Below are 14,945 nucleotides of genomic sequence, written 5' to 3'. Positions count from 1 at the left end.
AATGAGCAGAGGAGTAAGCTGGATTTTACTCTGTTTTATGGATTTTATTCTTTTTTATGGATATGCTGGAAATGACACAATTAAGGTTGAGTTTTATACCAAGAACTGGACCAAACTTCCTCTTTCTTGCAAGTATGAACTGGGCATGATGAACTACTTTCATTTTCAAAACTGGCAATTGATTTTCACAGGATAGTAATATTTTCTAACATACTTTTCTAACATACATACATGGAAAGAAGAAGTATGGAAGAAATATTTAAACACAAAATTTGCTAAAGCATTCCCCGCCTTTTCTTTTGCTTTATTGATCTCAGTAGAATAAAAATCCCTCTAAGTATTTATGAATTAACTCTAACAACACATTAATAATCTCAATTGAAAGAAAATATCTCATAATTAATGTATATTGAACACTAGTAATGTTAGACAAATCTTAATTGTTACATTCAGAGTGGTCTGAAAATCTCAGATCATCCCTAAACAGTGTCCTTACAGCAAAGACAATTCAACCAATTATTATCTTCCTCTCCAGCCATTATCAACTAATCTGAATGCTGCAGTTCTAGTATTTGGAGTGAGTTAGCAGAAGGAATGACAGTGTTCAAGTGTCAAAAATTCTCATATATAGACATTACTGCAGTTCTAACTCTGTTGGTATCAATTCTTTGGCAGGAATGTTTTACTGATGATACTGAAAGCATGGGTGCTGTTACTACATGGAACACCTATTTCAGATACATTACCATCCACAAAAACTTGATTTTTGTACTAATTTTGTGTGTAGCTATTTTCTTGATTGAGGTAAGAAAAATCTGCTCCTAATGTCATTTTACTACAAACAATGTTTATTCAAATTGATTATGTTGTTTGTGGTAGAGGAATAAAAGCATATAGCATCAAGGCATTTGCTCATGTATGTATTGCTGACTGGCTACTGCTTTTAAATGATATTGATATATTAACTTTCTATTGTTTAACTGAACATTGCTTACCAAAGATAGAGATTAGTGCATGGCAACGGAAGACCCACTACCACAGATTGCTTCAGTTATGTTCTGCTGTATGGTACCATAAATAAGAACAATGTCCCTACACAGGTCTCTAGTTTACAGGTGAATTATCTTCCATTTTCCATTAAAAGATATCTTTGCAAAGGCTTGGGAGATTAACAACTGCTAGCAAATTGTTGAAAAAACAGATATGAATGCTGGAGAATTGCTTTCAAAAATGCATTCTTAGCTTTGCTCCTAGTGATTAAATAGAGGGGAATTAGGCAGAGAGCTGCCTGTGGTGGCATTTAAAGATGTATGGGATGTTATTGCAACATGTAGAGAGTATTTTTTTTAAATACAGTGGAAAGGACTATCAGAAATGTGCCCAAGAACGTCTGCCTGAGCATGCAAGCCTGACTATTCTTCTTGTAACAGAAGTTGCCTGCTTTTTCATCTCGTCTCTCAATTTAGAAAATAATTTTGGCATGTCTATATAATCTTATAGTGACCTCTTTTATAATTAATATCCTAAATCAGATTTTTTTCTGAGAGATGCAGCATATTTCAGACAGTAGACAGGGAGGTGAATGGGACTATAGTCAGATGTCAACTTACAAAATTTAGTACCAGTTTCTCTTGTCATTTTGCAACATGAATGGAAGGAATAGAAGAATTCGTTAGGAATGGATTAGAGCTAGTTTCTGGATGATAGTGTCAGTGACAGTTAAGGATTTTTAACAGCTCTCTGGTGGCATTCAACTTTTGGTATCACGAAACTTGCAGAAAGTTATGACTGATGACATTGCAAATTCACACTAACATTACTTTGAGGTAGACTTAAATTAGTTCTTCTGGCCCAGGAATAGAGCTTGAATCTAATTTGAGACCCCAAATCCAGGACATTTAAATGTATAGCTGCTGTTATCATTGTTATCAACTTATGTTATCACATAAGTTTTATTTTCATGGCAATACAAAATGGCCGTAGAAAACCTACAACAGCAAAGCTAAAGGTGAGCCATAGGTGAACAGGAAATTTTACCTTATCCCCGCATATTCAATGCAGGTTTCTAAAATCAATTAAAGATTTTTGACTTTAAATTAGATTAAAACAATCTTAAATAATTAAAAAGCCTCATCTTGTAATTGAAGAACAAAATTTAGGACAAAGAATATATCCATTTAAATTAAGCTCTCCAGTGTAACTACTGCTTAAGCAAAACCCCATTGATAAATGAATGGGCTGGAAGTTATTCATGGCCTGGAAGTTATTCAGTTATAGCATTGACTGTGTAGCCTCTAGTACACCTCTGTGCAGGAGATGAAATCCCAGACAAAGGGAGTATGTGACCTGTGTTAATACTTTGTACCCTTCTGACCTTAGCCAATGAAGAGAGGCTAAGGATGGACGTTATTTGATGGAGTAATGATGGAGTATTAATCTGAGAGTGTAGGGACAAGTAAAGCTGAAAGCAGAGTTTTGACACCCTTCAGAGCTGGATGGGGCTATTGTGGAAGATACTAGCAATGCTATTTTAGATTTAGAATGAGTTGTCTCATATCCTAGGTCCCAAGCTGTACACACTGATCACCATAAATAGGGCAAACCTGTACTAGTGGTATATGTGTGTACCTGGCTTAAGCAGCTCAAAACTATATTTCTTAGATGCAGTATGCAAAACCTGGGGTTGCTGAACTGGAAGAACAGTTATGAATGGAAACATGTAAAAAGGCTTTGTGAACTTATCCTATCTCAGAATTGTCTGCCTTCATCCTCCCAGCTGAAAAAAATGGTCTTCTGCTCTGAGGAGTCAGGATCACAACAGAATTCTGTTGGGAGACGTAGAAAGATTGTTATGAGGGAAACTTGATCCTGGCAAGTGCTAAAAGTCAGGGCACCACAATCAATCTTGAGTTATTTGCTGTAAGATTTAGTGGACAGTCAAGAAGAGGTGGTGTGGAAGCTTCTGGTGGGCACTGAGGCATCTGCCAGTAGAAAACATTTAATTCCATATTAAAAAATATGAAAATAGATTATGTGGAGAACTATGCAAAACAAGGAGCCAAGTAAGATCAGATAAATAGCCATCTCAAATGTAGGTATCAGTTAGCAAGAATAGCAATGCAAGAATAGTAATGTTAAAGTTTGATATTCATATCTGAATAGCTGCCTTTGAAGATACTGAGAAATAGACTTGCTGTTTTAGGGCTATCAAGAAATACTATTATTTAAAACTTAAAGTATGTTAAAACGTACAATGAATTTGTCTTGTCATTGAGAATGCATTAGCAAGCCTTTGTTAATAGTACAGAAAAAAACAATAAAAGAATATTTAGACACTTCAGAGCCTAATTGTAATACAAATCTAAATGTAGCTTTCCTGGTGGGATGCACTAAGTGGTTTCTGTGGAAGGATTTTGCTTCAGGGAAGTTTGACTTCCATCCATTTATAATGCTCTCTCTTCCAAAAATTACTAAGTCAGTGAAAGAAGAAAAGTGAGTAAAAGAACATAATGTGACAGGAAAAAAATTAACTCTGTGTTCTCTGGTCTTAGGTAGCTGCTTCTCTTGTTGGATTATTCTTTATTAAAAAGTAAGTATTGATGGTCATTTATTGTGAGATTGGGGATTCCTTTATATTGTTTTTTGCTATAAATATTTAAATAAATTCTGCCAGAAGCCTATATGGATAATCATTCGCTTATATTCAGTGAAATGGTTCATAAAGGGATGATCTGAATACCTGATGTAGGTGATCATCTTAAACTAGTACTTATTTAAGTGTTAACAAGTCAAATGCTTTGTGCCATGTTGTTGAGTACATAACAATGCATGTGAGATGTTTCCTGATTTAGCTCACTCTAGAGGTGTGTGGACCTGATCTTTCTGAATACATAGCAGTTCACCACTGGCTTTCATAGATGAAAGGTGAGACATTTGCTTAGGAACATTTTAGGTGAACAGTTTCCGTAAGACCCCATTGTATAAATTCCTCTGTTCACCTGTGAAAAATTCCCAGAAGTCATAGGATCAAGCAGATGAAGGTTAAACCATACTGAGCAGCCGTGTGGCCTTTTCTTGGGTAATGCTTGTGATCCTTGTTGTAGTCTCACAACACTAAGTATGAGCGTAGGAAGCACAGGGATGCAAATTTGGGGGGATTTATGTTACTGTCCTTAGAATAGGTCTTACTTTGTTTTTTATATTACCTCTGAAGCATTTTACTTGCTTAATAATTCACTTTTTTTCAACATAGTGGTTTGGGGAAAACTATCTAAGAGGGTTTTGAGTTATATGTTGCCTTGGCACCTGAACACACAGTAACTTTGCCTTATTGGCACATGGGATAATCCGTAATTTACACTTCATAAATGCAGGACAATATTTAATAAATGACTGGAAAAATATATAACTCATTATTAATATAGTTTTATGACAAATAAATATTGCAGTACTATTTGTTTAGAGAGAAAATGGAAGAAACAGACTCACAGTTTCAGGTAATATGTTTATTTTTAACTTTTTAAATTTGTTTTTAACATCACGCAGTTCAGCTTCGGAAGCAAATATAACACAATCAGAAAACGCTACCTCTGACAAACCTCCTGTGATCGTCACTGACACTAGCACCTACTACATCTTTTATATTTATGTGGGAGTGGCAGATACCCTGCTTGCCATGGGAATCTTCAGAGGTTTGCCCCTTGTGCATACTCTTATAACAGTGTCTAAAACTCTTCATCAGAAGATGTTGCATGCAGTTCTTCATGCACCTATGTCAACATTCAACTCTTTGAAAGCAGGTAACTGAGAAGGGAACTGATTGACTCATGTATGGGTTTTATTTTAATTAAACAGTTTTCATTCTATTAAAGGATACCATTGTTTTCCATTTCACTTTTCAGTCAAGTTGAACGTTAAAAGTTTGCTACATAAAGTAATTTGTGAATCTTTTAACGAGCTTTGATTGCACTTTAAATATGACATATTTCAGTTGTCAGCTTTGATTTTGAAATATCACCTTCTACATTGGAGTAGAAAGAGAAAATTGTTAATTTTTTCAGAGAAGGTTTCAATGAATAGAATTTATCTAAAACTGTAATAGAAAAGATATAGTCAGCTACATGAGGAGTGACAGAGAGTCAGATTATGAATGATAAACAGTGCCTTATTTCGTGAGAAGTCCTGTTGAAGTGGCATAAAATGTCAGTGTGAATAATGGCACTTGTATTCATATTTGACTCCAAAGTTAACAGAGTTCATTGTATAACTGGTGATACAAGTTCCATTTGCCACTGTGTATGGAATTTCTATCCCAAACCCTATTTACCAGTGCATACTAGATTGCAGAAGACACTGGTAAATGACAGCACACCATACGGTGTTTTCCTTGATTTCCCTATTATATTCTTAATTCTATTGTTATTTGATGATTAATACAATAGCTTTGCTTACAAGTTAAGAAACTGGTGTACAAACATACATCTGCAGATGTGTAAATTATCAAGGTATCAGCAGAGCCTGCTGCATAAACTTTATGCCTCATGCCTCTGTTTCTGTCCTGCTTAATCAGTTTTCTTTGTTTTTATTGTATTTTCCTGGAGTTTTTGTGAGATCCCAAAAGCTGAAGCAGAAGTTACAGAGCCAAATTCCTGCATGATGAATGAAGCTGTAACTCCATTAAACTGTAAAAGAATTCCTTGTACTAGAACAAATGTTATACTTATCCTTAATATTTTGTGTTCAGAAAAAGCTGTATATTTTGCTAAAGCTAACAAATGTAGGAGTTACTTATTCTAAAATATTTGCTTTACGTTTTTTGTTTGTTTCTTAATTTGTAGGTGGTATACTTAACAGATTCTCGAAAGATACAGCAATACTGGATGACTTGCTTCCACTTACAATATTTGACTTTGTTCAGGTGTGTAAAATAAAAATTTTAGATTTTGCTGTCTTACAGCCCTATGAAGTTTTGATCATATGCCATGGAAAAGAAGTCATATTAATTAAAAGAATTAACAACTGAAATTACATCCCAACATTCTCTTTCTTTTATTAATCTATATATCTGTTTACATTGCTGTCTATCTTTTTAGTCAACTTCCTTGCTTCTTTTTTGAGTACTTGCCCATATGTCTACCTTCACTATTTGTACAAACCCCTTTAAGTACTCAGGTTCAGAAACATTTTTGCCCTGAAAACCAGTACAGCACAAGTACACCCTGCTGCTACCCACATTCAACTTCAAAGATATAAAGGACGTTCCTTAGATTCCTTCAGTTGTCTTGGCTCAAAATGAGTATTTTTTCATGCTATCCATTGATTGCATTTATCATTTTCATGACTTTACCTCCTTAACCTCTTCCATTCCCTGTCTGCTAGCATCACCCTTCATTTCCTTCTTATCTTTTGTTGAATATATTCAAAGTACATGATAAGCTGTCCAGTCTTTCCAGGTTCTTCTGGAGAAGAGCATTGAACCTTCCCCTTGTCCTGAACACTTTTCACCAGTCATCCCCTGATAAGTCATTTATTCCAATGCACTATAGATTCAGACTTGTTTGACAGCTTCAGGCTTCCATGGACACTGCCAATAAGCAAGCGTTATCTTCATCTGAAAGAAACAGAGAAGTTAAACATATAGCTTTCTCCTCCTGTGCTGGTTATCACAGAATCACAGAATAGTTGAGAGTGGAAGGGACCTCTGGACTCAGGACCAGGGACCTTTCCAACCCCCTTGCTCAAAGCAGGGTCAACTAAAGTAGGTTGCTCAACGTCATGTCTGGTCAGGTATTGAATATCTCCAGGAATGGAGACTCCGCAGCCTCTCCAGGCAGCCTGTTCCAGTGTTTCACCATTCTCAGAGTAAAAATGTTTTTTCTTACGTTAAAATAGAAATACTTGTATTTCAATTTGTGCCCATTACCTCTTGTACTGTCGCTTGGCACCACTGAGAAGAGTCTGGCTCCATCTTCTTTAGGCCCCCCATCAGGAATTTCTACACATTGATACATTCTCTCTTCACATTCTCTCTACATATTGATACACTCTCTCTACATATTGATACATTCTCTCTTCTCTACACATTCTCCCAGACTAAACAATCCCAGCTCTCACAGCCTCTCTGCATAGGTCAGAAGCCCCAAGCCCTTCATGGCCCTGCACTGGACTTGCTCCAAGTATATCCATGTCTCCACTGTCCTGATGATCCCAGGACTGGGCACAGCATTCCAGCTGTAGTCTCACCAGTGCTGAGGAGAGGGGAAGGATCACCTCCCTTGACCTGCTGAGACACTATTCCTGATGCGGCCCAGGAGGCTGTTGGCCACCTTTGTCACAAGGGCACATTGCTGGCTCATGTTCAACTTGTTGTGCACTGGAACCACCAGGTCCTTCTCTGCAAAGCTGCTTTCCAGCAGGTTGGCCCCAACCTGTACTGGTGCATGAGATTATTCATCCTCAGGTGCAGAGATCTACAAAAGAGGCTAACTTCTGAAAGTACTGGGGTGCCCAAATCCATAGCTACTGGGGAGGGAGACTTGGTCTCTGCTAGCCTTCAGTTTATGGTTGCTCAGTGCCAAGCCTTGCTGGAGAAGAATAGCAAGTTTGTGATATGCCAATGACTTCGGACGTTTGCCCAAGAATTTGACACAGAATTTGAGAGTTATTTTTCCTTAACTCTTCTATGTGGATCGGCTGCTGGATGACTCAGCTGACTACCTCATGTGTAGGGAAACTGCCTCCTTTTCTGTTGTAGCTGTGAATATCATGAAACATTCTTCCTGGACTTTCATAGGTAATAGACATACCATAGGGCCTTCTGTTTTATATCGCAAGTCTTTTCATCCGGCATTAATGATGTCCCAAGATGAAAGAAACCAGGGTTACTTTCCAGTCACTGGAGATATAGCCAGCTGCCCATAAAGGAAGAAAAGGTATTAACCCTCACATCAGTGGCAATAGATAGCACCTGCAGTGTTTTCTGACAACTATCTGTCCCTGTCTGACCTGCTTCCATACGTCTTGGGTATGATTCACAGCCTGCTGATGATTACTTAGCATTGCAACCAGTTTTAAAATCTGTCTTCTACCAGTGCTGACAGTGGGATCAACGTTTTTTGGAAATCCATCATGTAAGATACTGCTAGCATATATTGCTAGCCCATAGCGGTAAATGCGGTCCTACCTAAAAGGTCTTTGTGAAGTCACTGGACATTTATTTGACTGAATTTTCCGTGAGTGATAGACTACCACTGGTTAACCAGAGCGGCTGCAGCAGTCACCACCACCCTGAATGACTGCTGAATTGCTGGAGCTACCATGGGCTGCCCTTTCCAAAAGGAAGGCACACAGGAAGCACTAGAATTTGTGTCCCCATTCTGTTTTAATATTACTTTCTTTCTAGGTCTGACCTGAGGTCACCACAGTGCAACCCTGTGGTTCTTAATTGGGCTGCCTTATGTGTCTGCTGGCATTCCCCAAGTGTATACCAATGTAGCCCACTTGTGTGTTGATTTTCTTTCTGCCTTTTTAAAGTGTCATCTTCCGTTTGACTTTACACTTATTTTGCGTTCAGAGTTTGCCAGAGAACACAAGTCTCATATTCAACTTTTTATTGAAATAACTGTGTTGGAGCAGTAGTGAGAACAATATGGCATCAGGGTGGCCTTTGCAAAATTTGAGTAAATGATGGAAAAGGGAATTAAACCAGTCACTATGTGACTGTATGAGCTCAAGTAACCTGAGAGCTGTATAATTTGGCTAAATATCATTTGAATAGCTCATTCTCTTCTTAACAATTACAGATACAAGAGGTACTAAAATCTGAAGTTAGAAACAGTGAGCAAACACAAATCCATGCTCATGTTACTGCAGACCAGCATTATACAGCCTGCACAGTTATAACCCATGTGTGTCAGCCTTCTTTTAAAACAAGTGGGGAAGACGATGAAAGAAATCTTTAACTGGCTCAGCTGTTACGGTAGATTTTTTCATAAACTTTGGTGCTGCCATTATGTTGATTAGACTTCTAATGAAAACAAAGGATAGGAACCTGGAGCACAGTTACATGTTTGCGAAAAACATTGGACTTGGGATATTGGATATAAATCTTCCCTTGAAATCATGTAGAAGTAATAGTAAAAGCACCAACCACAAATATCTTCCCAATGTAAAATTAATTTTGCTTTCCATCTATTTCTTTGCTGAGCTGCTCAGTTGTGATGTTCATGTAAGGTTCATCGTTTTGCCCAAATTGTCCATTTGCAGTTACTTTCAGTTGATAAATTTTCATTTGAGGTAGTTGTTTAGTAGGTAGTCTTTGGAAAGCAGAGCTTTGCTATTCTGCATATGCTGATGTATTTGATTTTCATCAGATTTAGGTATGAGACAGAAACAGTAAGTGCTTAAGCCACTTCTAGAGTAGAGACCAAGGCCTGGTTGGGCTAAATCTGTCTGTAGCTACTGAGGATGAAGTCTTATGGCAATGGCTGTAGTCTCTGGTAGGTGTAAACAGATTAATGTTGATGAATGATTTTGTTTTATCTTCTGTAACCATAAAACATCATTTTTTCTCCTGAAGATTTTTCTTGCAAGTCCTCTCAGGACTGCTTAGAAGCCTGTAATGCTAGTTGTACTAGAGAAAACTTTTCTTCCTCATGTTAGAAAAAATGGGACCCATTCTTGTAAGTTATGGATCTGATCTCATTTGTTCATGATCTTCCCATGGAGGTTTGTTCTCAGCTGCAAATCCTAGTTAAGTTAGCACTTTATGTTCTTTTGAAAAATACACAGTAGCCACGGGAAAGAGATTCATCACCAATCTCTAATCTATAAAATGACAAGTTTACTATATCAATAGTATTTTTCTTTCATTCTACAGTTAATACTGATTGTGATTGGCGCTATAACAGTAGTCTCAATATTACAACCCTACATCTTCCTGGCATCAGTGCCTGTGATAGGAGCCTTTATTGTGTTAAGGGCATACTTCCTCCACACTTCTCAGCAGCTGAAACAACTGGAATCTGAAGGTATGAGCAGCAAAATTGGTAGACTTCTAAATCCACAGCAAATCAATTGAGAAGTGATTCACCCTTTCACCTCTTCTTTGCCTTTTCTCTTGCAAAATGCCCATTGTCTCTTGGAGCAGAACACATATGTCTTAAAAACCAGTGCTGTTACTGATCCAGCCAATACTGAGTGGTCTGCTACCAAAGTGCAATGGAGAAGACCTATTTAAAGTTGGGCATTATCACCACTGCAGCTGAAAACAAATAAAGTCCTGACATGCAGTTTTCTTGAGAATAAACGAAAAATTGTGGTCAGACTTGGTATGTGCCCCACAGGTTTGTTTCTTTATGTGAAAAATTTGGAATGGCTGTCAGTTTCTGTTTTGATTACAAAGAATTCTCATTTCAGAATAAGTTATTTGAGTAAATTTCCTTCCCCTCCACCCTTTAAAAAACTAACATGTTCCAAATAAAATGTGAAATCCAATTGAATTTGAAGTATGGTTTTGCAGATCAGCCACTGTGGTCTGGCTTTTCAATAAACTGGCAGATCCTCAGCCAGTCAGTCATGCATCTTAAACACTGATGATCATCTTCTCTTTTACTTAGACCATAGTTCTGAAGTTCTTCAGATCTAAATCTAAATTTCTTTGGTGTTCACAGGGATCCAGCATTAGCTTACCACTTTTAATGTAATGCAAGATCTGCTTAAAATTACTCTGTCAGAACAGTGAAGTCCAGAGCACTGAAGTACTCTGTCTATGATAAAAAAACTTTGCTCGGTGGAGTTCTCAGAATGTTAGGAATTCATTTTCGTTGGGGAGAAATGTCCTTTTTTTTGTGACATCTTAAGCAGACCAGGAGTTTCCACAAGTAGCATGCTAACTGTGAAGAATTAAAGTGATCACCTACTGCCATTATGCTGAAGGGAATTTCAGCCCATTCAAGCAAGCACTGTTGTTGTACATCCTGTCCTGGGATTACTTCAGTCATGTACTCGAACAGCATGCATAAATTAAACCAATGACGATAATTATGCTGCTGTGACTTGGAAGTTAGGGCTGTGTATTTGTGTTATATCAAAGGTATTTGCTTATGAATGTTTATAATATTTTTGATTTAAATACTTTACAGCTCGGAGTCCAATATTCACACATCTTGTTACAAGCTTAAAAGGGCTGTGGACACTGCGAGCTTTTGGGCGACAGCCGTATTTTGAAACCTTATTTCACAAAGCGCTGAACCTGCATACAGCAAACTGGTTCCTTTACCTGTCAACGCTGCGTTGGTTCCAGATGAGGATAGAAATGATTTTTGTTGTTTTTTTTATTGCTGTGACATTCATCTCTATCATAACTACAGGTACGTTATCTTTACTGGAATACTAAAATGGAAATTTTGTTTCTGTTTAACAGCTCGGGTTTAGAAACCTCTGAAGGGAGTAAAGTGTTGCACAGTTTAGCATACACTGGGGTCAGTGATTTATATTTGTCATATAACAGAAAGTATGAATTAATTAAAATAGAAATTATACCACTGTTATCCACAATCTGATGCTGTAGAAGACTCATTGAAGGGATTGATTTGAAAATGACATCAACATATCAGAGGGGCCAGAACTTTCCTTCTCTTGACTGTAATTGCTGCAAAAGTAAGCTTATAGTATGTAAACCATATTAATCTAACCATGTTAGTGTACGGAAAAGTTTGGATGGGTGATTATCACCTGTACAGCTCAAAGCTTTTAGTAAGTAGAGGTTAATGTTGTTCTCATTTATCAAACGGCTGAGGAAGACATAGAAAGTTTTATTATCTTTTAAAGGCACATCCATGGCAGAAATAGTCCCTGAGTTTTCTAATTCCCAACCCACTGACCTAGTTTCTGATGTGAAGTTTTGCAACTCTAAATACCCTTAAAAATGGCTCTTCAGTCCTGGTAAACCCAGTATGTAGATGAGAAATGCTGTATACCTTATGCTGCCCCTGGCTCTGCTTCTTTTTCTTTGTGCATGTGGAAATAATTAAGTTCTGTGGAGAAACTCAACCGGTTCAGCTATAAATAAGTTTTAATACATTCAGTAAGCTTTTGTTATGTATATTTTTGATTTTGATTCTTAGGCATTATTCTCCCTCTCCCAAGTTTTACACAGAATTTTGTATGCAGGATCTGAATGAAGTTTAAGTACTATGATAATTGATGAAAAAAAATTTGCTGATTTTTTGAATGATCTTTTTAGTTCTAACGTTATTCAGATCTCATTTGATCATACTTTGGTGTTGAAAAATGTCTAATATAAAAGTGTACATTTCATCAAATATTGTATTGTATATGAAATTTTATCTTCTGTTTCTCTTATAAGGGGCTCTCCCTGCTCTTTTAAAAAAATGCTGATATCTCTATTTGAAAATACTCACCTACAGTACTTTTGTTATCCAGGAGGCTTGTAACATAAAACTCATAGGAAAACAATATTTGCCCCCTTTTCATTTTTTTCTTTATGTGCTCACATGGAGGTTTTTTGATTGTGTCATTTTTGTTATTTGTTAAGAAAAATTGGCTATTTCTCTTGTTTTTCTTTCTCAGTGTTTTATTTGTGAAAAGGTGTCACTATTTTTAATTTTGCTGTCTCAGGTAATTAGTACTTGGAGCAGCACTAAATCAATTTTCTTAGTCAGTCAGCTTTCAGGAGGAAAGATATGCTTTTATTATTTAGTTCTATGATTAGTCTGATAATGAAATGTCTGTTAGCAAAATAAGTGGAAGTTTGTTCAAGGAAACCATAGAAGAAACAAAGAAATCATAGAAGAGCATTTGGTTTAAATTCTCTATTCCATTTAACACTATTCATATTAAAAAATCAGCTGTGCTGTAGTTTATAATCTTTATATTGTTTCGTGTGAATTCATAAAGATGCAGGAGAATCCCATGCATGATAAAGAAAACAGGTGAAGCAGAAGAATTTATATCTGCATCTTTGTTGAACAGTAAGAAGAATGTGCCCTCTGTTTGGCCAAGAGATGAAAATGTAAACTGGATCAACTAGCTTGAATTTTAAAAGTTTTAGGTGTGGTGTTTTATTTGAAGATATCCTTTCATTCTTTCAATGTGAGGTAGGCATATAGGAGTCATTTCATAGATTCATATGTGATGGACAGAGAAAATTGAAATCACAATTATAGAGGCCCAATTCTGTTCACAGCTTAGGTATCAAGATTTAATTTCTCCCTCCACCAGAGCAGGATCAGGTTTTTAGTAAAACTAGTCCCAAAGCCAGGAATTTAACTGATAATTAAACTCAGTCATGTATATAATCACACAGTTGATGTTTCTCTGTGAAATGCAAGAGGAGAGAAGCTTTTGATAGATATTTTAAGATATACATTCTAATTTTCTGATGTCTATTTGAGTATAAATAGAATGTTTATTTGGGTATAAATAGAATGTGTTTTTCTCTCTGCAGGTGATGGACTAAGCAAGGCTGGCATTATTCTTACTTTAGCCATGAACATCATGGGAACCTTGCAATGGACAGTGAATTCGAGCATAGATGTGGATAGTTTGGTAAGCATAAAATATGCTGTACTATGCTTTGTTTGTTTTGAAGAATTGCCTTATTTTGTTGATAAAGCGTGCTCGATGAGTTATTTTCAGACTTGGTTATGAAGGAGACATGTCAGAAAAGTTCCTCTTACACATTTCACAGCAACTTGCTTTGCCATTGCACAAACTGAGTTTTTCTGTGATCAAAAATTCTCTTGGATTAGAACAGGGGATGGCAGATAACTGCATGTGAGGTTTCAGATTGCATGTGTAGCATTGATAGAAAAGTTTATAGAAGGCTTGGGATTGTTTTATTATAATTATATATTTATCCAGACCTTTCTTGGTCTATTTTGGGGCTTTGCACAGCAAATTGTAATGGAGGTGTTTGAGCTCCTTCCATGCAAAATCAATATTGATTTAAAAATCTTTCCTACACTTTTATGGGGATCTCTTTCTGCTTTTGTGTAAAATAACCTGTGAAAAAGGGCTTTGTACTAGTTTACTTCTTTAATATGTTTATTTAGCTGTTTAGGCTGACTGACTGTAGGCTTTAAGACAGAACATTCCACAAGATTGATTCATCTTATCTGTTTGTTGAGATTTGAAAAGCAGTCAAGAAGCCTTATGCAAGAATAGATTTCTTCTTGCAGTTTTCATCATGTTTCAGCTTAAATTTGTGAAAGAAAGTTTGATGTATTATTTTGAAATGTATTACCTACTTCTTTCTTACACTTTGGGCATTGTTCACCATTCTTGTCACAAAATACAGGCGTCATATAAACCATAATTACATCTAAGAGAATTTTTTTATGAGTAGATCTCCCACATCCAGCCATACATCTCTGAATCATCAGTTAGCTTTTCCAGCCAACCACTTCTGCATGAACGATGGAAGACAAATAACTCTTACAGCAGATCTTGGAGGCTGTTATATCCTGATTAACTAAAATAAGTTGTTTAAAAAAAATGGGGAAAACGGTGACGGTGAGGGAATACGTGCCAGCTAAACAGATTTTTTTAAAATAAGTGATTCAACCACCCTTATCCTGAAGGAAATTTTTACAAGCCCCAAAACTGGGAATTAACCACTTGCAATATCTAATCTTGTTTACGTGTATGATTGGTGATAGACCAGAAGACTGACTACCATTCAGGGACACATTTTTTCCCTATCCGCCAACTGTTTTATGATGATTCTTTCTTTGCTTACTAGAACAGCACGTCTTGAAGGGCAAGCACTTTGTGAAAGGGCTTATTTGTCGTAACTGCAAGATATGCAGAACTGCAGTTCTTTGATAGATACGAAGTAAAGTATGTCATTAGTAAGGCATAAGAGTGACAACAACATTCAGTCAACTCTCATATGTGGACTTTATCTTAGCCTTACAAGGCAT

The 14,945-nt window shown here is 36.7% G+C and overlaps 1 protein-coding gene across 2 annotated transcripts in view; it reads left to right on the top strand.

The window, feature by feature from the left end:
• The window catches only part of CFTR (CF transmembrane conductance regulator), a 91,157-nt gene that overhangs the window by 49,344 nt on the left and 26,868 nt on the right, over positions 1-14,945 (top strand). For both annotated transcript variants that reach the window (XM_068932612.1, XM_068932611.1), the window contains 7 exons: positions 676-804; positions 3,552-3,589; positions 4,546-4,799; positions 5,838-5,917; positions 9,878-10,028; positions 11,142-11,369; positions 13,469-13,569. In XM_068932612.1, coding sequence (XP_068788713.1) covers positions 676-804; positions 3,552-3,589; positions 4,546-4,799; positions 5,838-5,917; positions 9,878-10,028; positions 11,142-11,369; positions 13,469-13,569 — 981 coding nt within the window. The remainder of the gene's footprint in view (positions 1-675; positions 805-3,551; positions 3,590-4,545; positions 4,800-5,837; positions 5,918-9,877; positions 10,029-11,141; positions 11,370-13,468; positions 13,570-14,945) is intronic.

This window comes from Struthio camelus, chromosome 1 (genome assembly GCF_040807025.1).
Source record: "Struthio camelus isolate bStrCam1 chromosome 1, bStrCam1.hap1, whole genome shotgun sequence".
Lineage (NCBI taxonomy): Eukaryota > Metazoa > Chordata > Aves > Struthioniformes > Struthionidae > Struthio > Struthio camelus.
The sequence above is the reverse complement of the archived record's forward strand: the minus strand, read 5'-3'. Positions and strand labels throughout refer to the sequence as shown.